Here is a 24594-nt window from a genome sequence, read left to right as displayed (position 1 = left end):
GGCGGAGGCAATATGATGTTTTCATTGACTACGATGTCTCCAGCTGCTCAGCATGGAGCTGTTTATACTCATTACATCTCTGGTCTTTTTTCACCATGTGCATGTCTGACTTGACTGGTACGGTTGTGTGTGTGTGTGTGTGTGTGTGTGTGTGCTCTTAGATGTGTCAACTGGCAAACATAACAGTGTGAACTACTACAGAATTACCTCAATTTTTATTGCTTTTTTTGCTTAGGAGATGAATTTTAGAAAAATGCCTTAATGTTGAAATGTAAATGGCATTAATTTACCAGATCCAGCTTTAAATATGAACAGTACACTGGTACCTTGAGTTGATCTTCATATGGAGTGTTTTTACTTGAACGATACCTATTGGAAGGCAGTAAATTAAACTGGAGGTTGATTTGCACAGTGCATATCCATATCTCCATCGAGACAGGATTGTGGCCTGACTTACTGAAATTTAACTGGCATTCGTGCTTCACCTTCCGTGTTTGTGGATTTGGAATTCACAAGTCATAAACTTCTGTGTGACAGTCAGTACCAATAGTAGAAATATAAAACTGCAGTCTTGGAGCAAATTACTACCTTATTGCTTTGATAATATTTTTTGGAAAAGTGGCATTTTTGAATCTTTGGGTCGTCAACAGTGTAGCACTTCAAACTTGTCATTATCATGTGATCACATATTTAAATTTTGCTGTTAATATTTCCTGAAACATGTTAACAATTTACATGACAAGGTGAAAAAGCAAAGACACGTATCTGGCACTGAATACTGTTATGTAAAATAATTGGTGTTTAACTGTATAAATATATTCATGACTGTTACCTTTAAATAGACAATGTTTAGTGATGTTTCAAGAGATGGGTGGCTATAGAGAATGGTGCAATAAGGTATCTGGGCATTGTGCACTATGTCTATATGCACTTTGGTTTATCAGGGATATTTTATTAGTGTTTTGTATGTATTTAACATAATATTAAAGATGTGCCAATTCAGTTTGCTTTTCAATATTTTTTTATGAGACTAATGTGTACCAAAGTGACTGTGAAACTGATTTATTTTTTTCTTACTGATGTTTTGAATATATACTTCCAGTCTGTCATGCATACTGCAAGTAAAAATAAATAAAAGTTCAGCAAATCTGGCTATTTTGGTTTGGATAGAGGATCAAAATTTCATTCTGGCATTGAGAAGTTGCAGAGTTTATTTATATGACTTATCAGATGTCACTAAACTTATCACATAATGCAGTTTTATTTCCATGTATTGTTAAGCTTGACATTGCATGTTTTTATTAGGGAAAAAAGGCATTTTTCTAAAGGTGCTGTTACTGATTCTTACAAAGCCAAGAACAGACCTGCCTTGTTAAAATCACATTTAAATATTATATCTGTTGTCTTTTACTATAGAAGCCATTTGGGGGCATATGCATAAGGGTCATGCATCACAAGGCAAAATGTTTCAAGGGGACTCTTAGGGGTTTGTAAAAATATACATACATTGTATAGGCACATTCAGGCCTTTGTATGGAGCTGTGCATGCAGGTTTGAACAGTTCCAGCTCTTATAGGCTGGCTTGAAAATCTCTCCAAAACCAAGGTACTATTCTTATATTCCTAAGGAAGGAGTCATTCCTAATATCCAGCAGTATTTCAGTTTGGTATTTGAAAAATATGAAAAATACCTGGCACATTCTAAAGCAGCAACTAGAATTTTGTTTTTCTGCAACAAAAGCAACAATCAGAGCATAGATACAACGTACAGGAGGTGTTTTCACCTGCCTCAGCCAGCACTAGCATTTTAAAGCAGCAGCACCAGCTATTAGTTTATTTTAGACTGATATGTTTGCCAATGAAACACCCACGATGCCCTGTTTTGTTAACTGAGGATGAGTGAAGAGGTGGCACCTACGCTTTCCAAATCCCCTTTATCGCTGAACCTGCTCTGCTTCTCTCCTTTGCTGTGAGGGTGCTGACACAAGCCAGTGCTCGTAGCAGGAGGCTGAAATGTGACTCCAGATCAGGCTGAGGGCACTGTCTCACATCGGGTGCACTCTAAATAAAAGCGAGTAATTGGAGTTACTCACCCTTTACTGTAAGAGTAGGTGGAAATGTAGTAAGAGCAGGGGGAGAGTGACAAGTGATTTCATCTCTGTCTCAGCACTCTGGTCACAGAGAAATGTTTTATTAGTGATGACGCCAGATATTGGTCAGTCTGCCTTTCTCCTCAGCCCTCTCCTCTCCTACAAACCCTCTGACTCCTCTCTCAGCATGGGCTGCATGTTGGGATTTTTCCTCCACTGCAGTGCCTGGCTCCATTACTTCATCCTGGAGGCACAGGAGCTGAGGGGTGTCTGTGTGGGACAGCAGCTTTCTCTCCAAGGAGCCTGCTAGACCCTCACCACCCATTTCCCACCAATTCACACCGTCCTCTGCCTCCCCTGAGCAGAAATCACAAGGGCTTGGGGAATCTCTGAGTAGGCTTCTGTTCATGTTTCTCAGGCAGGAACACTTTGACCACTTCACCTTTAATGCCTCAGCCTACAATTTGCCACCTGCATTCCAAGCACGATCAGGGATCTGCCATAACACCTCTGTTATAGTGCAGATTGTTGTAACAGCTATTGACAGCTTAAAGCTTATTGATTATCATTCTTTCTCTTTTATTACAGTCATTGACACAAAAATCAGGATTTTACTTAGTCTCCCAGTAATTAATGGGCTGGCTTGGCTCCATTGCACTGGAGCTTGTTGTTCCAAAGATACCAGCTCCCTTCTAGGAGGAGTAGCAAAGCCTCATGGCACCACTTTTCTCTCAAACAAGAGACATGCTGAGAAAACACTGCTATTTTCAGAGTAGGGGTACCTGGCAACAATATCACTTTGATTAGTGGAGATGGATTAATTCTGAGAATTACACATATCAAAATAGGACTTGACTTTCCTGAGACAGTCTGGATAAATATATGTTACCCCTGACTGTGGTTAGTCACTGTTTGGTTGCAGAAAAGCATTAAAAGGAGCAAATGGGGAAAAAATAGATTTCTTAATATAAAACTTCACGACTTTGTGGGAGTTCAGTGTAGTTTTAGTAACAGCACAGCACAATCAGTGTGTTTTGAAGTTTAAACCAAGACAGTAACACAATTCATTGTGGCTTCATGGTCTGTAGGGTAGAGCTTCCAGGATGTGAAGGCAAAAATTCGAGTGTGATGGTCCAGAGCTTGGATGGGGCTGGTACATACAGTTCAGATCGGCTTTTGCAACTCTTGGAGTTGACTTTTAGGTTAAATATAAGCCTGCTTCTGCTTGTAGAAGGCTCATTTGCCAGTTTCCCAACCCACTTTAAATATCAAACCCTCTGCCCACTGCCAAAGCTTCAGCTGTGTTTCTTTTCCTGATTAATGTGGAGATGCTCTTTATTTATCTGTTCCCTTTTTCTCTTTCAGAAGATCATTGTCAAGGAGACAAGTCAATGTTTTGTCGCATGGAAGTTCTCTCCCGTTACTGCTCCATTCCCGGGTACCATAAGCTGTGTTGCAAGTCCTGCAACATGTACAGCAACGTAACAGAGGATGGCAATGTAACCAGTGCCAATGTAAATAAGAATAATGCCATTGAGGAGGAGCTCCTGACAACCCTCAGCCCTCCCGTGGGAGTGTCCACCACACAGTCTGCCACCAGCCCTCCTCTGCTTTCCAAAACACGTGCACCCCCTTCCAATGCCACTGAGGAGCACCCAGAAATCAATGCAGTGGATGTTCCCTACAAAGTTGATGGCTTGGATAATGAAGTACCACAGCACAACATCATTACACGGAGGAGGCCTTATGAAAGGACAAGGAATCAAAGAATTCAGGAGCTGATCGCTGAGAAAATGAAAAGAGAGACTCTTAGGAAAATAAACTAAAATGGAAATATGGCACGAACAACATTTTTCTCTTATAGAGATGTTACCAACTTCGTAGTATTGGCCATCGTAGAGACTAAGAATGGGGGAAAATCGAAGTGGTGCTATGGCAGAGATACCAAATTCTCAAGCCTACTATAAATGGGAATGACAGATTGTTTCATAAGTGCTAATCTGAACACTTTGATGGCTAGGTTAGGTGTACAGGGTACGGCAGAGTATTAGTGCAATATCCCTACAGTGTCCCACTGAATCCAAACAAACCGTGTTACTTAGGTCAGGTTAGCAATTTTCTCAGTTACAGGCTCTTTAAAGTCTTCTACACCTACATAAAACTGCTTGGGAATAGTAAAGGGAGTCACACTTAGTATGGCAGAAAGCAGTCCCAAGAAAATAAATCCCTTTAACTCTGACAAGCAGGGGGTCAGCACTCCTGTGATGCTTCTGTGCCTAGCACAAAGCCTGGCACTAACACAGCCAGCTTCGGGAAGGCTCTTAGGACATGCCAGGCTGGGTTTGGCTGACCTTGGCAGAGCTGCCTCTGGTCACAGCTCGGCATGTGCTCACGTAGCTTCCTGAACCAGGACTGTGTAAGAAAATACAGAGAAAACTCTGTAGCCATATATTTATGTGTAAATTAAAAACTGACAAACAGTAGTTTACATACTTCCATAAACAATTTCAAAGGATTCTCCTAAACTTTTGGACACATGCAAGACATTTAGTAGGGTAGATCTGGCCAACTTGGACTGACAACATTCTAGTCTTTCTGTTTACAATTATCCATATTTTTTATAATCTTTAAGTTCCTGTAATGCAACAGCCTCAGTGATCCTTATTGGTCGGTGCTTTTTTTATTGGTCTGATTTTTTTCTACCCACATTCTGTTTAACTTAAAGATGACTGGATTCTTGTTGTCTTTTCTTTGGTGCTTTGTTAAGAAAAACTTTTTTTTCCCCCCACATAGGATGCAGTTATTTTTGAGGAATTAATTTTGTATTATCTTCCTTTCCTTAGGACAGCTTTAATGGTGCAGAAGTGAACAACTGTTTGCTGTGCCCTTACATGAACACACACACATACACACACATTGTGTATTCACAGCACTAGGTCTGCTAGAAAACTTTAAGATGTGTAACCTGACAACCCTTTGAGTACTTTTTTCCCCCTCAGGGTCATCATGGTTTTCACAGGTCATTTTGAATTCCTGGTTGGAGAACAGAAGATGAACTCAGCTTGGCTCTAACACTGCTGAGACAGGGAGCATGGACTGGTTCCTGCTGTGGGTGGCATCTGAGCAGATTTTTTCCTGGCTTGGATTCTTCCATTTGTTTCTTCTTTGCTGGTAAATCTCCTGCAGAGTCCGGGGCTTCCCTGAAATCCTCTCTTTACCACTAGGTAGGTTTGGTGGCTCCAAGTTCATATTTTCCAGTCTGAGAGGAAGATCTCACCCTCCAGCCTGAGCTGGTTCTGGTTTGAAGCAGCACCAGCAATAAGCCCATATATAGAGTCACAAAATTATTGGGAATGTGCTTCATTCCCAGCAGTGAGTGAGCTCTTCCCTGGTCCAGCTGCTGGCAAAGAGCTTCACAAGTACTGCAAGGTGAAGAACGTGTGACTCTCTGTGACTTACCTTCTGCCCTTGACCACCACGACTGAATGAACTGCCCAGTCTCCTCTTCCAAACGAGCCATTCCTGCTGGAAAGGAGGCAAGAGCCTGCAGGAACCTCAGGCTTTACAGCACCTACACGTGGAACTGTTTTGGCCTGAACTGTGGCTAGAAGTTTCTGAAGCACAAGCCTGGTCTAAGAAAAATTCTTCATGGAGATACTAGCCCAAGCAGAGAAGGAATGTTTTCAGCTGGGATGTGGCATCCAGTGCTCCTTCTTACACAGGGTCAGGGTGATACACTTGGAGCAGCTCGGTGCAGGGATGAGAGATACCCTGAAGACAAGGATAACTGGGAAGCCAAACAGGCCTGCTAAGAGTCCAGAGCATCAGGAAACGTCTCCTGGGCCAAGCAGACGTGGCTGCAGATGTGGAAGCAGCAGCAAGTACAAGCAAAAATCTGTTCTGGTTTGTAGAAGTAAAATTCAGGCCGTGCAGTTTGGCAGCACAGTGGGATCAGTTCCACCATAGATTTTCACTCCTGGGACATGGAGTGTTCTCCTGCAGTCGAAGGGTGCTTGTCCTTGGTGCCCTGTCCCAGCCCAGCTCCATGACCTGCTGGCTGTCACACAGCCACGGTGTGCAGGCAAGCCCCAGGAACCTTGTGCCAAGGGATTTGTGGTTGCCTACATCTGGGACAAGTTCTAATAACAGTGTAGGGTCAGGTCACATCTGTGCACAGCAGCAACGTAGTAATGAGACTGAAGGGAAAAAAACCCCACCATTCTATTTATAAGCAAGGAAGATGTGTCTAAATCAAGATCATTCCAGCTGCTGTGCCATGGGAGACACAAGCTGTAGCCAGCCAGGCTCCCAGCCTGTAGTCATAGTATTTCTTGCCTTCCACGTTTCCTTTACACAGATGTGGTTAGTATAAAACTCATCTTTTCCCCTTCAAGTTAGTATCTTTTTAGCTCTGTGGACAATAAAAAAACCACAACCCCCAGCTTTTTCATAGACTAGGAAGCTCATCCAAGCATATGAAACTTAGAAAAAAATCTTACAAAGCCAAAGATAGAAAGGGTTGGAGCTGGATTTATGCAGATGGGGAGGTAAAGTTTGCTGCCTGGAGGGTACCAGTCTAACCCTCTGGGACTTTTTCAAGACCCATTTCTCCAATCTCCTGAGGTAACTCATCTAATAGATTCTGTTCTGCCCTAGCTTCTGGAATAGGCTTAGTCAACCAGGCAGTTTGAACTGGTACGGTTGTGTGTGGTGCGAAGAAATACCACAGCAGGCAGTGCTCACAGCTCAAAAAAGCATTTTTCCAGATAAAGTGGAAAGTTCTGCTGCCTCAGGGAGCAGGAGCAGCCTCCTGGAAGGCTGGTCTGGTGCTATGTTAGGTCCAGTGTTCATTAGGAACCCAATGCAATGCCTGGTGGCATCTGCATTTTGGAAGGGCTTGTTCCTTTCTCAGTCTCACCTTTTGGGAGATTTAATTTGATTTGTTTCTTAATGGTTTAAATTCTACTGAATATTTCTCTAGCTGTTTTTTTTTTTGGGGGGGGGGGGGGAGAGGGAACACTAAACTGCTTGAGGCAGCATCTTCAGTCTACGTTGCTCAAGACATCAAGAGGCTGATGGAACATCTCTTTAAGGAGCAGGAGCCACCAGCTGCCTTCTCTTCACACTCTTCCTGCATGAGAAGGGGAAGTTAATTCTCTTCAGACCAGAAAAGATGCCTTCTTTTCAAGCTGTCATGGGTTCTTCAGGAGGTGTTTCTTTTCAGCAGTTCCCCAAGAACATGTACATCACTTCTATTGGAAAACACAACACTGTGCTCTATTGATAAAGAAAAAGCAGCCCCAGACAAAAGGTGGAGCTCTCCTGAGCTGATCTAATTTCTGTGTCATGCAGTGGAAAATTTGGTAATTTTTTTGTTTGGTTGAACTTTGACAGCTGTTTCATCTTCTCTACAATGCTGTAATTGGGCAAGAGCATCATCACAGTGGATCTTCTGTAACCAGTTTGCTGCTGCCCAGGTGCTGCATTTTCAGACACAACAAGCAGAAAGCAATATTTTAATGTAACCTAATCCCCAGAACCTAAAGCAGGTTTATAAACAAATATATTACTGCAGGAACCATCTCAGAGATCTGAGAGATTAAGTAATGTGCTCCCACGAAGCAATGTATTTATGATCTAACCATGCAGGTACAGTTTTCTCAATTGTCATTTTTCTGGCTGTCTAAACTTAAAATCCAAGTGACAGCCTGAAAAAAAAAATCCCAAACAAACTCTGATTTCTTTGGCTTCAGTCATCTGCCATTTTTTTCACCATAATTTCTTTTAAAATTTCTGTTATCTATTATGAACGCATCACTTTTTATATTCATATATCCATTCAGTATTTAGAGTCTCACAACACCTCCATAGAATGCTTTCAGATATTTTGAGAATTCTAGAAACGGTGCTTTACCAGTACTCAAAGGGGTTTTTGTTTTATTTTATTACATAATGCATTTAATATCTTATTTACTCACCTACAATGCACAGTATTAGCTATATTCATCTGAATATCTATATGCAACTTCCATTCACTTACATATGCCTTAACAGAAATTGCAATAAATAACCATTTCTTGTATATTAAAAATGTATATACAAATTAGAATCTTTAATTTTATAATTTATTAAATTTAAATGTCTGTGTTCTTTTGCAAAAAAAAAAAAGTGTTTGGCTTTTCCCTGTGCTTTTTTCATTGAGTCGATGTTACACAGAGATGCTAGAAAAGGAAGAGCCAGCATCTTCAGACTCAAAACCAATTCAATTTCTACAACTTAATGAAGTGGGATTGGGATACACTTGCTGCCAAAGTCCTACATCCTTGTTACAACATCCATTATCCAAGGCTAAATATCATGAAGTCACTGGACCAAAACCTCAGTTGACAACTGCATGGAAATTAATCAAACTCACTTAAACCTGCTTGAGGCCCAGATCCATCCTGGTCCATGTATAATCTCTTTAAAAGTCTCAGTTATTTGGGCTTCTATTCAGGACTGATGAGTGAATTCTGCTTTGCATGTCCTATTGATAAAGTAATTGCTCCTTTCCATGAAATTCTTTTGCCCACATTCTCCTGCCATATTCTTCACAAATGTAGCCCGGTTCCCTTTAAAGCATAATTGAATCTTTCTCATCTGATTGAAGTTTGTTGCTTGAGGATTTGAAATATCCCTGCTTACTGTGGTTATTCAGTGAGCACCATGCAGTGCATTCTAGTCCAGCATTCTTTAATCAGGTAATGAGCCACCTCAACACTTTCCATCTGGAAAAGTTATTTACACAAATAAATGTCCCAATAAAACAGTGGACAAGCCCAAACCTGGGCTTCATTTACTGTGATAATTCATGCAGCATTTACAGCTGTGACAAGGGTTATATTTAATTGCCTTTTGCTTACATAGATTTTGAGATTTTTAGAGTGGCTGTGGCAAAGGGTCTCACATCCACACCCCAGACATGAGGGACACCCAGGGTGAGCTCAGCATGTCCAACACCTCTCCCTCCCCCTGGTCTTGCTCTCTCTCTCTCACTCAAATGCCAAAAGATGACACCCACAGGAGGCCTTCTCCTCCTCTCCTTGCCTACATCAGATTTTTATCCCTTTTCACCATCATCTGGCTCTGAGGAATTTTTTTTTTAGAGGCAGCTCAAGGAACTGCAATTCCAGGTCAGGAAAGCAGTTTTCAGGTTATTCTTAATTACACCAGGCAGAAGGCAGCTCCAACAAAGTGCTGTGCAAATTCAGCTCCCCTTTCCCACAGCGAGGGGGGCACAGGATGATTTCCAGGGCGTTTCCAGGGTGTTCTGGCTCAACACGTGGCTTTGATCACAGGGGGCAAAAAAGGCTCCTGAGCCTTCCTGGCAGATAAATGCCTGGAAACTCCCCTAGGGCTGTGTGTGTGCATGTGAATATATGTGTGTGTGTGCATTGCTCACCTTTGCTCTCCCCCTGCCCCCTCCCCACCCCCTTTCCCAGTCCCTCCTCCTTTACCACCTTCCCAAAGCTGAGCAGGGCCCGGAGCGATGGAGCCACAGAACCACATCAAGCACTTCGAAAATCTTATTACAGGAGGGAACAGAGCAGGACGACACACGTGGGAGAAGCCTTATCCTGGCTAACCTGCTGGGTTTAATGCTCCATCAGCAGGGTGCTGCCACCAGCATCCCCCGGGATGGAGCTGGACCGCGCAGCCCCGGGGCTCCCGGCAGGCCGGGGTCGCTTCCCCTCGGTGCAGCCGCCACTAGATGGTGGCACGGCACAAGAAGTGGGGCTGAGGCAGCCGCTGGACTGTGACCCCAGCCGGGAAAATCCCTTGGTTTGGGGGGAGGCGCTCAGGAAGGGCCGGATGGAATCAAACCCCCTCGGCTCGGCCCCAACCCGGTGTGGATGGAGCCGAAGATGCTGCTGCGCTCTGTCCTGCTGTGCTGCTGAGCTGCCGTGCTGCTGCTCTGCTGAGCTGCTGTGCTGCTTTGCAGCTGTGCTGCTGCGTTGCTGCTCTGCCGTGCTGCTGAGCTGCTGTGCTGCTGCTCTGCTGAGCTGCTGTGCTGCTTTGCAGCTGTGCTGCTGTGCTGCTGCTCTGCTGCGTTGCTGCTCTGCTGTGCTGCTGCTCTGCTGCTCTGCCGTGCTGCTGTGCTGCTGCTCTGCTGCGCTGCTGCTCTGCCGTGCTGCTGTGCAGCTGTCCGTGGCTGGGGGATGGAGGAGAGATCCTGCAGGAGAGAAACACAGACAGCACCTGCAGTGGAGAATTAGAGCCATGATAAATCCCACCACGCAAAACACAGAAAATAACTCAAGAATAAGTTGTTTTCTGGGGTTGTTATTTCTTAGGGCGTCTAAACCCTTCCCAGCTCCTCCAGAAGAAACTTTAGAGGCCAGTAACATAGCAAGAGGTTTCACTGATGATTGTAATTTAATTTTGAAAAATCTTTTTTTAAAGAAACACAACACCTATGGACAGACAAATCCGTTTTAGGTGACCCGGGCTGCTGGCAGAACAGGGGGTTTCATGTGACCCCAGGCAGGAGAAGGTTTTCAAGTGATGGCAGTGCTGCCCTCACTGAGGCCTGCAGCAATTCACAGTGCTCAGCTCTCCAGCCTCTTTGTGTGGTGCCTCCAAGAGGAACCAATCCACACCAGTGTTCAGCCACTTTGGGACATGTTTAATCTAAAATAATGATGAAAAATTTAACCATGCAAAGATATAGTTTAATTATAGGCAGATCAGTAACAACAGAAATAAAAATGTTGATATTATTTTAAATAAATAGTCTGGGATGGATTCCCAGGGGAGGTTGCCAGCGAGTTGTCATCATGGTTTGGACTTCTGAGACTTTGAAGTATTTTAAGAGAAGTCTGCGCTGGCACAGAACTCTGCTGGCCATGAGCAACCACTGCCAATGAAGCCATGACCATGTAATGGCCTGGAAATGCCCAGCAAAGGCTCCCAAGAGTAATTTTCCAGCTTAATTAAACTGCTAATGAATAGTTAAAGTACCTAAATCCCCTGGAACCTTGCAAAGGCTCTGCACAGGACTCCACCCATGTTCCCAGCTGGATGGAGAGCTCAGGTCCTGCAAACAAGCCTTGTGCCCTGTGGTGATGTGCTGCAGCCACCCAGCCCTCACACAGCAGCTGGTTCCTCACCTGCAGAAGGCAAGAAATAGCCAGGACCTCCCAGAAAATCCGTGTGCATCAGTGACAGCGTTGGCACATGTAGCCACCACCAGCTGCTGTGTGAGCTGCAGTCACGACAACAGCTGTGGGTGCAACAATTCCAACCCAACTCTGCCTAGTTAATACAAAACCAGCTCATTCATATTTCATGGCAATATCTTCACTGGTACCATAATGACTGCTTGATGTAATGCACAGGAGGTTAATGGGCTGGGGGATGTAATCAGAGAACACAGATTTGGTTTCTGGCACAAATCAGGTCAAAACATTTTCCTTTCCTAAACTTTTTATGACAAACATGGAAACACAGCATCACAGAATGGCTTGGAATGGAAGGGACCTTAGAGATCATCTGGTTCCACCCCCCTGCCATGGCCAGGGACACTTTTCACTAAACCAAGTTGCTCCAAGCCCATCCAACCTGGCCTTGAACATTTCCAGGAACCCACAACCTCTCTGGGCAGCCTGTGCTTCAGCACACTCACAACAAAGTATTTCTTTGTAATCTAAACGTCTCCTCTTAATTTAAAACTGTTCCCCTGGTCCCATTCAATGCCTGCCCTGTAAAAAGTCACTCTCCCACATGCAAGAGAGGAGCAGCCCTTCCAGGTTGTTGATGCACCTTCAAGGAGGATCTGCACTGAGGTGTGGGTTCCACCCCCCTGCCATGGCCAGGGACACTTTTCACTAAATCAAGTTGCTCCAAGCCCATCCAACCTGGCCTTGAACATTTCCAGGAACCCACAACCTCTCTGGGCAGCCTGTGCTTCAGCACACTCACAACAAAGTATTTCTTTGTAATCTAAACGTCTCCTCTTAATTTAAAACTGTTCCCCTGGTCCCATTCAATGCCTGCCCTGTAAAAAGTCACTCTCCCACATGCAAGAGAGGAGCAGCCCTTCCAGGTTGTTGATGCACCTTCAAGGAGGATCTGCACTGAGGTGTGGAGATGCTCAGTGCTGTGTTAACCCTATCCCCCAGCCCTGGCAAGAGCCAACAAGCTTCAAAAATGCCCAGAGAAGAATCACCTGTTACACTTACCTAAACTGCATGGATTTCCCAAAAGCTGGAAGCATTCCAAAAAAACTAAAACCAACAAACATAAAACCAAACCAAAAAATAACTGTCAGCATTTACATCTCAGACACTCCACCAAGCCCTGCAGAACTAACATCTGGTGTTTCCTCTGCAGCTCAGGTACTGCTGCTGTTGCTGTTTTCTTTTGCCATTAATCCCATTTGGTGACAGTTTTCATGCACCCATGAATGCTGATTCATTGCACCCTTGCAGAGTATAAATACAGGAAACTGGGATGATTTATCCAGAACCATCCTCACAAGTGCTTGGGAGGAACCTGTGGCATTCTTGGAGCAAGCATTCAAAGTTGCAGCTTGCTTCTTTTAAACTAAGATTTTTTTATTTTTTTTTTTTTTGGGGGGGGGGATGCATCTGATGAAAGAAGAAAGCAAATGGTGGTGGTTGAGGTAAAAAAAAAAAAAAAAAATTATATTTGTCCCTCCCATCTGGCATGTTCTATTCACTCCATCATACCTTTAAGAAGGAGGTAACTCCAGCAGGGAGGAGAGACTTACTAGGCTAGAGAACCATCTTGAAGACTCTTTTTAAAGAGAATGTATCCATGCACATCTGCACATGTGGAATTTGTTTCCAGCTCAGTGATCTTCCTCACATGTTTTTCCCAAGCTCCATACTGCAGCTGCTTAGCATAGCTGGTGTCTGAGGGTTTTTCCCTTTTGGTGGTAATCACGTTTTCTGCAAGCAAGAAGGAAAAATTGAATCTCTGAGTTACTACAGCATGATCCCTGATGATCATTGCTGTTAGTGAATTTAATGCATGAAAGGTTGTGGGTCATTTCAGCTAAATTCAGCTGTTTGGCACCAGAAGTCCAGACAAACAGCTTAAGCTTACATACCTGTTATAGTGAAAAAATAAGCAATGGCTATTTCCAGAAAAAAAAAAAAATCTGCTGGGAACCATATCCCAAAGGGATGCACAAGTCTGTTGAGCTGCTTATTTATTTTTAATGGAGACAAAGAAAAAACCTGAATGATGAGTGTGGGCTTGGGTGACTAAATCAGCTGCTACAGCCAATTCCAGCCTGAATGCTGGTAACATAGAATATTTGCAATAAAACTAAAGCAGTGATTTTTTAATCTAGGATTTCTACTTTTCTCTTCATCCCTCCAGCAGGTCAGGACAGGCACTGTGGGGAGCAGCAAGGCTCAGAAATGCAGTCACACTGCCTGGCCTGGGCACACAGGGATGTTGTGTGGGATGGCTATTCCCCAGGAAAGAGCAGCAGCTGTTGGGGCTGCCTCTGAGGATGGTGTTGGGAAATAAATACAGAAGGAAGAATCTGCTGCAACATAACAATTCATCTCCCCACGCAATGTGATGCTGCAAGAGAGGCTATGAGAGGGACACCGGGGTTACTCCAGAATTGCAATCAGTTTGCAGCATGTTAATAAGCCAGGAAACAAAGGCAAATGTTGGATGCTGCCAGTCCTCCTGGCAAAGCAGTTTGCTGTAATGCACTTGTGTGGTCTCAGAGAAACACAAATGGGGATGATCCTGGGAGCAGTGGGAGAGGGGGCTTGGTGGAACACAGCCCTGGGAGGTGCCATGGCAGGGCTGGCTGCTGCTGTGCCTCCACAGCAACATGGATATGCAGCTCAATCCAGGGATGTAGAGCTCAGCCCAGGGATGTACAGCTCAGCCGGGGGGTGTGCAGGTGCCATGGCAGGGCTGGCTGCTGCTGTGCCTAAACAGCAACATGGATATGCAGATCAATCCAGGGACGTAGAGCTCAGCCCGGGGGTGTGCAGCTCAGCTCAGTGATGTAGAGCTCAGCCCAAGGAGGTACAGCTCAGACCAAGGAGGTACAGCTCAGCCCAGGGAGATAAAGCTCAGCTCAGGGATGTACAGCTTGGAGAGCTCAGCCCAGGGATGTACAGCTCAGCCGGGGGGGGTGCAGCTCAGCCCAGGGATGTAGAGCTCAGCCCAAGGAGGTACAGCTCAGCCCAGGGAGATAAAGCTCAGCCCAGGGATGTACAGCTTGGCCCAGGATGTAGGGCTTTAATCTAATCCAGGGCTGTACAGCTCAGCCCAGGGATGTGTGGCTCAGCCCAGGGATGTAGAGCTCAGCCCAGGGATGCACAGCTTGGCCTAGGGGTGTAGCGCTCAGCCCAGGGCTGCAGAGCTCAGCCCAGGGATGTGTGACTCAGCCCAGGGATGCACAGCTTGGCCTAGGGATGCTTGGCTCAGAGCAGAATGGAAGCAGGGACAGAATAGAGCAGCGAGCAGCACCAGAAAGAAGCTGCAAACACCCCACTGCCTCTTGGGAAAACCAGCACAAATATGATCACAAAATAAGGCAGAGAAGGAAGAAAAACAGCCCCAAACCCTAAGGATTCCTCTTTCAGCAATAAAGTATGAAGGAACTACGGCTCCTCTTTTCCCAGCCCAGCTTGGAGCACAGGCAGCCCTTCCCCTCCCGCATCACGGCCGCGGCCCCGCGGTCCCTTCCACAGGGGGAATCGCGGCCAGGCACGGGGCCGCAGGGATGCGGGATGGCGGTCCCTTCCACACGGAGCCGCAGGGATGCGGGATGGCGGTCCCCTCCACACGGAGCCGCAGGGATGCGGGATGGCGGTCCCCTCCACACGGAGCCGCAGGGATGCGGGATGGCGGTCCCCTCCACACGGAGCCGCAGGGATGCGGGATGCCCGGTCCCGGCCGGTGCCCGCGGCTGCCCCGGTGCCTCGGCGCCCGCCGGCTGCGGCTCGGGCAGGGCAGGCAGCCAGCGGGATATATTTAGCAACAGCAACAAAACAGGCAGCGGGATCAGCTGACTGAGGCAGGGAGCTGGCGCATGGGTTAGTGTCAGACAGCATCTCCCGTGCTGGAAACGCGAGCAGGGAGCGGGGCAGAGCCGTGCAGCCGCGGGAGACGACAGCGCCCGAGCCCGCAGGTAAGGGAGGGGGTCTGGCCACCGGCTGTGCCGGGGGTCGCTAGGGATATCCGGGGTGCTGGCAGCCGGGGATGCTCACGGCACGGTGGAAGGGAAGCTGCAGGCAGCGGGTCCAGCTCCGCGGGGGCCGCAGGTGGCGGGGAGGTGACCTCGGCCGTGCCAGCGCGGTGCCCAGGGCGAAGGGGATCGCATCGGGCGGGACCTGATCCATGCCATCATCGGGAGAGTGTTTTACCTGCAAACAGGTAATTTAAATTTCCTTCCGGAGGAAGGGCGTGTTGGCAGGACTCAGTTACCGATTAGCGCTGTCGGGATTTAACGCGACATGCCCGCGCCCCTCACCAGGAGCATCCTCCGCTCTCACCGCCGGGCCCAGGCTCTGACGCTGCCGAGCTCAGGCAAGGCTGGGAGGGAAGGGATGAAGAAGCCTTTTCTTCAAGGCTTGAAGACATGAGAGAAACGGAGCAGGCAGGAAAAAGGATAATAAAAGGGTTCTAAGGTTTAAAACAAGCATCTTCTGCTCTCAGGTCAGCAAATCCCAGCTTGGCTGGCTTTACCAGCAGCACATGAGGAAAAGCAGGGATGGGCAGGGAGGGATGGGCACCCGGCGAGCCCTACCCTGGGCTCGGCACGAGCTGCTCATTTGTGCTCCGTGTGTGATCTGCAGCTTTGCAGGGAGGTTCAACAAAGCCAGATTTATTTCCAGCAGTGACAAGCAAGGCATTAAAATAGCCAGCAAAGCACTTTTGCGTTTAATCACACAACAAAACTATATTGTGTCTGCAGATTAGTCACATACAATTTTCATTGGGGGAAGCAGTAAAAAAAAAAAAAAAAAAAAAAAATCCAGGCTATATGGTCATTTCTGCCAGAAGGGGAGATAAGCAAAGCACAGGGGGAGTGTTTGGAGGAAAAAAAAAAAAATCAGTAAGTTAGAAAACACTGCAGCACAAAATATACTGAAAAATTTGTAATTCAATATATTTAACTGAGTAGTAGGAGCAGTTTGATGGAAATCCAACCTAAAATGAGTTGAGGGTGACTATTTGAATATAAAGGACATGAATTAAATCCCTTTGACTCTGTGTAAGCACTCAGGGGAGGACCTACCTCTCCGTAACTACATTTATGAACTGTGGATAAAAGTGACCCTGTACATTCTCACCTACAGCTTCTAGAAGAGACCACTGTAATGTTGCTTTATGTAGGTGGTGCTTCCCACAGAGCAGCTCCTCTCCTGCTGGGTTCAGCTCCTGCTGGGACTAAGGGTGAAGTCAGAGCCCTGTCACAGTGATCAGACCTGGAGCATTAAATAAGGACAGTAGTTTGTGCCTTGCTGCTCCACCAAGGGCAGTGGGACAAGCTCATGTCCCTGCCCCACACCTCTCCAGCTGTGCTCCCTTGCATTGCTTAAGGAGGGAGGGAGCACCATTGCTTATCTCCTTAATGAACCTTCTATTTACTGCCCCATTTAATGACTTGGCTTCTTTGGCACATTTACGAAGCTGTTTGTGAAGCCATGGGTATAAAAGTACTGCCAGCAAACTTTTCAAAAGCAGTTTTTGTTAACAGCCGTGTTTACCTCAAGAAGACATCAGGTGGCTCAGGTAGAAACAAGCCCAGGGTTTCTTTACCAGAGCAGGTTTTCACATGCTGATCAGGTCTGCTCTGTTCTTTGCAGCCATGGCACCCCGGATCAGACTGAGCCTTTCAAAGCCTCTCCCAACCATACGGGAAACCCACGAGGAAGCGATGGAGGATCCAAGCAGCAACCCCAAGTGTGCTGGCAGTGCTGCAGCCAGCCCAGACTTGTACTCCAGTGATGACTACATCCAATCCATCTGCCACCTCGCCAGACCCACCTTCCCAGCCCTTCTGGAAAGCAGACGTAAGGGTAAGGACAGAAAGACCCTGAAGACCCTCGAGGATGTGTCAGGTTCTCCACCGCATGTGGGGACACAGCAGGAAAGGTCAAAATGTAAATTGACCAATTTCATCTCTAGTGTGGTGCCACTGGGAAAAGTCCCACCTGCAGAAACCGACTTTTGGTCCAGAGAGGACCCCCTGGAACAAATTTACACCAATACAGGAAATCTTTGCTCCTCCAATGCTTCTTCCTATGGTGAAAGTGCCAGCACTGGTTACTCACAATGCAACTCTTCTGCCCCAAATGGTGACCTTCATCCCACAAACCTGGAAGAAAAAAACACAGGGAAAACCAGTTTTCCACGAGTGTTCAGTTTTCCAAGGCTTCCCTCCCCAAGACCAGTTCAGAAAGAAGCAGTATGCCCAGAGCTGAGGTATCTCAGAAGGGATGAGGGAACAGTTTTAGGGAATAACCACAGTCAGAAGGAAAACAGCCCTATGTTCATTAACACTGAAGAGCAATTGGCACCCTCAGCCAGAGGGAAGGTGGCAGGAAACCCAGCCCTGCCCTGCTCTGTAGGAAGGCAGAATTTGTTCAATACTGCAGGCATTGATGAAAAAGAAGGAAGAAAAACTTCTCACTGTGACAAAAATGTCATGGGTGATGTTCCCACTAGGCAGAGATACTTCGAGTCTTTCCAGGTACCTAAAAAAGCCACCATCCATAACTGGATTTCAGAGCACAGATGCATCTGGAAAGAAGCAAAGATAAAAGCTTGTTTGCTCCCAGCCATTGCTGAAGTGTGAAGAAGTAGCTGCTTAGAATAATTTTATTCACAAGATATAACCACCCTGTGCTCTAGCAGCTCTCCCTGGAGTCCTCACACAGAAAACATGGCTTGAACATGCATGCGAGTCAGGCAGACTCTTGTGATCCATCATATCCCTCATCCGTGGGCAAAGGGACAATTCAGGGTCTCATCTGCTAAGGAAACAGCAATCAGTTTTCATTTTGGAAAGGCAACAGCTCATAAAGCATCTCCTCCCACCTACTGCCTAGAACTGCCCTGAGCACGAAGAAAAGCTGGAGAGAGCTGAAGAGAACACAAATCCCATCTGTGCTGGAGAAGAAGTGGGAACATTGAAATACCAGTGCTTCCCAGCCAGTGCCAAGCAGGCAGAGGTTGCTGACACTTGAGTTCAGTTATTCAAAAAGGAACCATTTGCCCAAGGCTCGGACAGTAGGAAATGCACTCTCTCTGACACACACACATTTGCTGGGAGACCCATCACAGATCCCTGCCTCAGCACCAGGATCCCACTGGAGAGGTCACCCATTAGAGCAGTAGCATAAAGAATTATTTCTTAAAAATCGTAAGAAGTCTTTTATGAGGATTTGCTGGAGGGCAAGGTGGAGAATATTACAACTCCTTGGGTGGGGATTTTCCTGGTGCTTACCCTGTCACAACTCTGTTCCCTTTTCTCCTGGACTTAGCCCTGGCAGGAGGAGAGCTGGGAGCCCTGGTGGGCATTGCTGTGCTGGGGCTGTGGCTGTTGTGGAGCCAGCTGTAAACAGGCATCACGCTGGACTCTGCACTGTCCCAGCCAGGCTGCACACCACGGGCACCCAGGGGATTTGCTGCTCAGGTGTGGGGGCCCATGAGCCCACACAGAGCTCTGCAGGCTCACAAGAGCAGCCTTGGCTGAGGGGCAGCCTAGGAGTGCTGGGCTGGTGCTGATAGAACCTGAATGTAAAATAATAACTTGTGTTTCCCTTCATACCTGTGCTTCTGTGTTCTCACCTAGCTGACCATGCTGATGATGTTGACTGAGCTTTGCTTCGTGCTGCCAGACTGAATCATGGAAAAAAACAAATGTGCATGTCCCAACCACCCAGCACACAGCACATACAAACAATTCATGCTGATGGTATTGCTACATGGGATGTCTCTAGGACGAGAAGCATTCCCACAAGGCTGGGAAGTCCTGGCATGCGGTAGCGGGCACATGCCCAGTCACTGCCACACAGAGACTTCTCCATCAGAGAAGCTGCCACTGGCACTTTCTCCTGCAGTCAGAGCAACCTCACCCACCTGTGTCTGGTGCCACACTCTCCACAGCCAGTCAGGAGATGTAGCTGAGAAAACTGCAAAGCAATACCAGTCTAATTATTACTACTACTAGGAATAAATGTTTTGGCACAGCAGAGAGCAGAGGGACCAGGCTGTTTGCTCAACAGCAGCTAAGATGAAAAACAGCATTGGAAAGCTGCAATTATAAAAATGCTCACAAGTGATTTCCAAACCACCCTCAAGCAGATTAAATGAAAAAGCAATTTCTACTCAGCACCAACATGAGTGTAAATATGCTCAAGGATCAAAAGGTGAGAATGTTTGAGCTTCTCACCCTCACATCTCTTACCTCAAATATTTTTTTCTCCTGTTGAAACTCATTAGTGCTATGGAGCTGAGCTGCTTCTCAGCTCTGTTTTTGAACTAACTACACAGCAAGAATGGAAGTGAAGGTGGTTCCAGCACTCATTAAAGCTGCTGGAGAAAGTTGAACCCAGGAGGTCCCAGCCTGCTCTGCCTCCTCCACACCTGCCCCTCCCTTCTCAGGTAAATGCTGGGGTTTAAGCAATGCTTGTCCTCACTGCTCTGCTGTCATTTAAATTTCTCTCCATGTGAATATTTATGACTCTAATGCCTAACAAGTCTTGTGCCAACTGCATGTATCACTGCTTTTGACAGAGGAAACAAATAAAATCCTTCCATCCAGTTGTTGTTTCCATCCTGCATTCCACAGGGCATTATTTTTAGTGCTGGGCTGATCCACAGCATGTGGGCTGTGACTTGCCATGCAAGCACCTTCTCACTCTCCCAGGTCACCAAAGGCCTTCACACCTCACCCCTTCTGCAGCTGCTGCCCAGGGCTGGGACTCCTCCTCAGCTGCCACAGTCCTGCAAGTCTCTACACCCTGAAACCCATCACTTTTTATGTCCAGAGCAAAAAGGCACAGCAGCAGGTGAGAGCTGCAGCCCAGGCGGCTGGGGAAAGCCTCCAACTCTCTGATGTAGGACTGGGAGCAGGGCTGGGGTGATGGCAGGGCTGGGCTCAGAGCTGGGGCCTTTTACAAACACATTGTTAATTCCAGGTGCAGGCAGGTTTGGAGCAGTGAAGCTTTGCAGTGAACTGGCTCTTTCTGGAGAATACTTTTTCTTAAGTGAAAACTGAGATTCTACTCAAGCAAATAGGTTTTTCAAGAGGAGCCAAAGCTGCTGGGATGGAGCAAAGATGGGGGCAAAGAGACATGGGCAAATTAGGGTCATAGAAGTGGCAAGGCAGGGAAGGGAGGAGGGAAATGTGGGGCTGGTGGTGCAGTGAGGGAGCAGGGCAGCTCCCAGCAGGAGTGACAGGGCCAGGAGCCCCAGGCTGAGCAATTCCAGCTGTGCAGTAGAAGCTGTGACAGGTAAGAAAATAAAAGCTGGTTTAACACAGGACAGAGGCAGCAGATAGGGAACGTTGTCTCCATTCAAGTTCACTTAAACCCTGTTTTGAAAAGCACAGTCCTCACCTTCTTCACCATCAGCTGTTCTGGAAATGACCATGCTGGTCCTTGTGACATCACTGCACGCTTAAATAGGCACCAATTCCCTGGATAAGGCAGTTCTGCAGCTGTACATCACCCACCTGCTGCAGATGTACTTTGGGCTGGTTCAGGGAGGGGATGGGGATTGGGGCAGCCTTGTCACTCCCCTGTCACAGCCTCTCTGCCCCCCAGCTGCTGAGGGAGCCTGCAGTCCTACCAAAGGAAAAAGAAATTGGATGCTGTTGGGTGGGATAACGTGGCCTGTAACTACAGGCCACACAGCACTTTTCTCCCTGTTCACCCCACGGATGCACACCTGGGCCATCAGAAAATGCTCCCCCTCTTTCCCTCTCTGCAGAACAGCCCCTGAGGAATCGCCGGTCAGGATAAGCCTGCAGAAGTTGCTGCCTGTTCAGAAGTGCTTCCAGACAAGAAAGAAAACCTTATCTAGGAATTTAGGTCACAGAGAGAGATAAAAGCCGTGCTGCTTCCATGGCCAATCTCATGGCAGGCTCTGCATTTGAAGTCACTGGCAGAAAAATCTCATTTATTGAGATAATCAGAACTGCCAAAGGGATTTGGATTAATTTGAATGGGGAATTGGTATCCAAATCCCACCAGCAGCTTTCAGTCTCAGACTTCACATCCAGTTCACAAGCAAACTGTGAGCATTCATGGCAATTTTGCTTGCATGATCATGCAGCCTCCTCCTGCTACAAAGCACAAATGCATTTGGACACAGAAAATCATGACCAGAATTTACAAACCAGAGACGGCGAGGCAGAAAGAAAACTGTCCCACTCCTTCCTTTCTTGTCAATCCATGACATCTTTAAATGACAAATATACCCATCAGCTGAAACCAAAGGCCAGGAAGGAACAGCTCCAGGGTCAGAGCTGTGCAGTGCAGGAACTGCTCAGAAATTCCTGCAGCACAGAGAGCCTCTCCCAGCCAGGAGGGGCCTTTCTGTGCCCACACAGCCAGCAAGAGAGATGGTGATAAACAAAGGAAAACATGAGCCTGTGCAGAGTGATTACAGGCAGGGATAGACCACGGATGGGGCTCTCTCAGCCAGGGGCTGTAATGTGAGATTGAAGGGCTGCACACAAACAGGGAGATGCTGCAGGGCTATGAGCAAGGTGGCAAAATCAGTTTCTAAAAAGGTCTTTAACTCTGAAGTTAGGATTAAAGCAGCTATTTTTGATTGCAGAAAAAAAAAATCCAGCTCTTAAAGCTCCACGGAAAACTTAAAGCTTCCACCTTTAAAGGAGATCAGACCTGAGCCCGAGGCAAAACCCAAGGATGCCTCAGCTGCAAGCAGGGGCTTTGTGGGTGGTGCTTCAGGCATTCCCCCTGCCCTGAAGTGCCTGCATTTGGGCCTAATTGCTCATTAAGGGCATACTTTAATTAACTTTGAGCCTTCCTAAGTGGAGACTACTTCATTTATCATGGTGCAGAATGAAGTTAAACTGCATTTAGTGACTAAGCAGGATTCCCTTAGCTTTGAATGAAACCTTGACTGAACCACCAGCACTGTGATTAATGGCAAAGTGTTTTGTATTTTCCATTTGCAGCTGTAGATGTGGGCAGAAGAGAGCTCGGAAGTGATGGCTGAAAGCTTTACTGCTTGAGTTTGAAGAGCCAGAAGGTTCAGGCACAGCTCTCTGCCTTGCTCACCGGGGCCCACGTGTGTTTTTGTGGCTGGCATCACTTATATGGGCCACAGTTGACAGGAGGGATGTCAACTGAAGTGCCACACCATGGGCTTGTGGCCTTTCCCCATGCTCAGGGATTCTCAAGTACAATCGAATTTGTTTGACACGAGCTAGAGCTGATGCAAAATACATGTTGTGCAAATAGAGAGATATTGTTCCTGGTAATTGCAGCCTTCCTGGAATTAATGGTCCTGGAGGCAATGCTTCCTAGGGCTGTTGCAAAGAGCTGTAGAAAGTCTGGGCATTTTTAGAATACCAGCTTGTTGCTACATAAAGTTTGACCAAATGCCATTTAAATCAAAGGGAACCTTTAAGTGCTTTGGAATGGGCTTGTAATGGGGATAATTGGGGTGCTGCATTCAAAGCAGAGATTTCAAATAGCAGCTGATGAGGAAAATCAAATTATTACTTTTTTTATTTGCGTGTATTAGCATTGTATCAACTGTTTCTTGTCTTTGCTTTCAAATTAACCTAGCTGAAAGCCCATCAGCCTGCTGTGAGCTTAGCAAAAACTGTGTAAAGCACAAGGCTTTATCTGCCTGTGCCTCACACACCTGCAGGGGCTTTGTCCCTCAGGACCAGCAGACCCCTGCTCTGCAGAGCGGGTGGTCACGCTCGGTGGGAGCAGGAGGAGCCTGCAGGGACACTGCCACATCTCATCTGGCAGCACAACGTGACATTTGCAAGTCAGCTGTGCTTAGCTGAAGGTTTGGTATTTTTTCCTGAATGGTGAGTATGTGGGAGAGAACATGGTTTACACCAGAGGTGCTGGGCTGCTCTCCAGCTCTGAGAGGAGGCTGTAGCCTGGTGGGTGTTGGTCTCTCCTCCCAGGTAACAAGTGGCAGGACCAGAGGACATGGCCCCAAGCTGGGCCAGGAGAGGTTTAGATTAGGTATTGGGAAAAATTTCTGGATGGGTTGTCAAGCCCTGGAACAGGCTGCCAAGGGAAATGGTGGAATCACTGTCCCTGGAAGTGTTAAAAAACATGTAGGTGTGGCACTCGGGAACATGGCTTAGCAGGGGGTTTGGCAGTGCTATGCTGAAGTCAGTGATCTTAGAGGGCTTTTCCAACCTTAATTGTTTTATGTTTTTGTATTGTTCCAACTCACTCAATGAGCACTGGCTGAGCTCCACTAGCTCAGCTTCAGAACAGGGAGATGCCACATCTCAAGTGTCCGGGCTCCAAAGTAATTACACAAGAAATACCAAATTTGCTCCAGATGTTCTTCACATTCCCCCTCGGGTCCTGCTACAGAAGCATCAAACACTGCACAGAATAAATTGTGATGTTGGCTCACAAATCCCTTCACGGCTGCTTAGCAGTGCCAGCCTCCCCCCAGGCCCTGTGGGCTGGGGGCTGTGTGAATGCAGTGGCCACCCCTGACTCCTGAGCCTGCAGGCCATCCCAGCCTCATCACTGGGATGAGCTGGGAGCTTCAGATTGAGCTTGGTTTGCACAAAGAGCAAAGGAACCTGCACATGGTCCCTGCTCACAGAGCCAGCTGTGGAAAACAGTACAAAATAAAACTGGTTTTTAGGGGAAGCAAATACAAGCACAGGCCTGATCATGCCTGGTTTTGAATCCAGAAACATCCAGGTCCTACTCCAGACCCCAGTTTAGGACAGATGGGTGTCTAATAGCTGGCACTGTCTGCAGGTGAGAAGGGTTTGGTGGTACAAATATTGCAGGTGAGCTCCTGCTCCTGCCCAGAAGAGCTGATGGGGATGGGCCAGAGCAGCTGCAGCTGGGACTCTGCTGCTGCTCCCAGCCTGGCTCAGTCCCAGCTCTCTCCAAAATGTCACCGCACCTGTTCCTTCAGGCACTACAAGGTGACATAAAGCACAGCCAGGCTGTCATGACATTTGAGCTGCTCAGTGTTCAGCTTTCCTTCAGGTGTGCTGGGGTGTGAGGCATGCCCAGCCCTCGAGGGATGGTGACATCCCTGCCTCAGATGCCAGATTCTGTGCTGGCCCTCCATGCTGCCTCTGCTCAAACCTGGCTTGCTGGAACAAGGGCACACAGACAGAAAACAACACCCTCCTTGCTGTGCAGGGTCAGCTCCTGGAATTAATTGCTGCAGGATGTCAACAAGATAAAATTCAGCAGGACTCAAGAGAGGATTAGACAGTCCTGTGATCAGGAACATTTGTGCAATGCTAACTG

The 24594-nt window shown here is 47.0% G+C and overlaps 2 protein-coding genes across 2 annotated transcripts in view; both read left to right on the top strand.

The window, feature by feature from the left end:
- Positions 1-6775, top strand: part of ADAMTS2 (ADAM metallopeptidase with thrombospondin type 1 motif 2) — a 172984-nt gene extending 166209 nt beyond the window's left edge. Inside the window, exon 22 of the mRNA XM_041482157.1 lies at positions 3455-6775. Coding sequence (XP_041338091.1) covers positions 3455-3915 — 461 coding nt within the window. The 3' untranslated portion in view covers positions 3916-6775. The remainder of the gene's footprint in view (positions 1-3454) is intronic.
- Positions 6776-15159: 8384 nt separating this feature from the next.
- LOC121361383 lies at positions 15160-19903 on the top strand. Its single transcript, XM_041482028.1, has 2 exons — positions 15160-15260; positions 16942-19903. Exon 2 carries the CDS (start codon positions 16944-16946, stop codon positions 17931-17933), a length of 990 nt encoding a protein of 329 aa, XP_041337962.1. The 5' UTR covers positions 15160-15260; positions 16942-16943; the 3' UTR covers positions 17934-19903.
- The last annotated feature ends 4691 nt before the right edge of the window (positions 19904-24594 follow it).

The sequence above is a fragment of the Pyrgilauda ruficollis genome, unplaced genomic scaffold, assembly GCF_017590135.1.
Source record: "Pyrgilauda ruficollis isolate IOZ18807 unplaced genomic scaffold, ASM1759013v1 scaffold57, whole genome shotgun sequence".
Lineage (NCBI taxonomy): Eukaryota > Metazoa > Chordata > Aves > Passeriformes > Passeridae > Pyrgilauda > Pyrgilauda ruficollis.
This window is presented reverse-complemented; position numbering and strand designations above follow the sequence as displayed.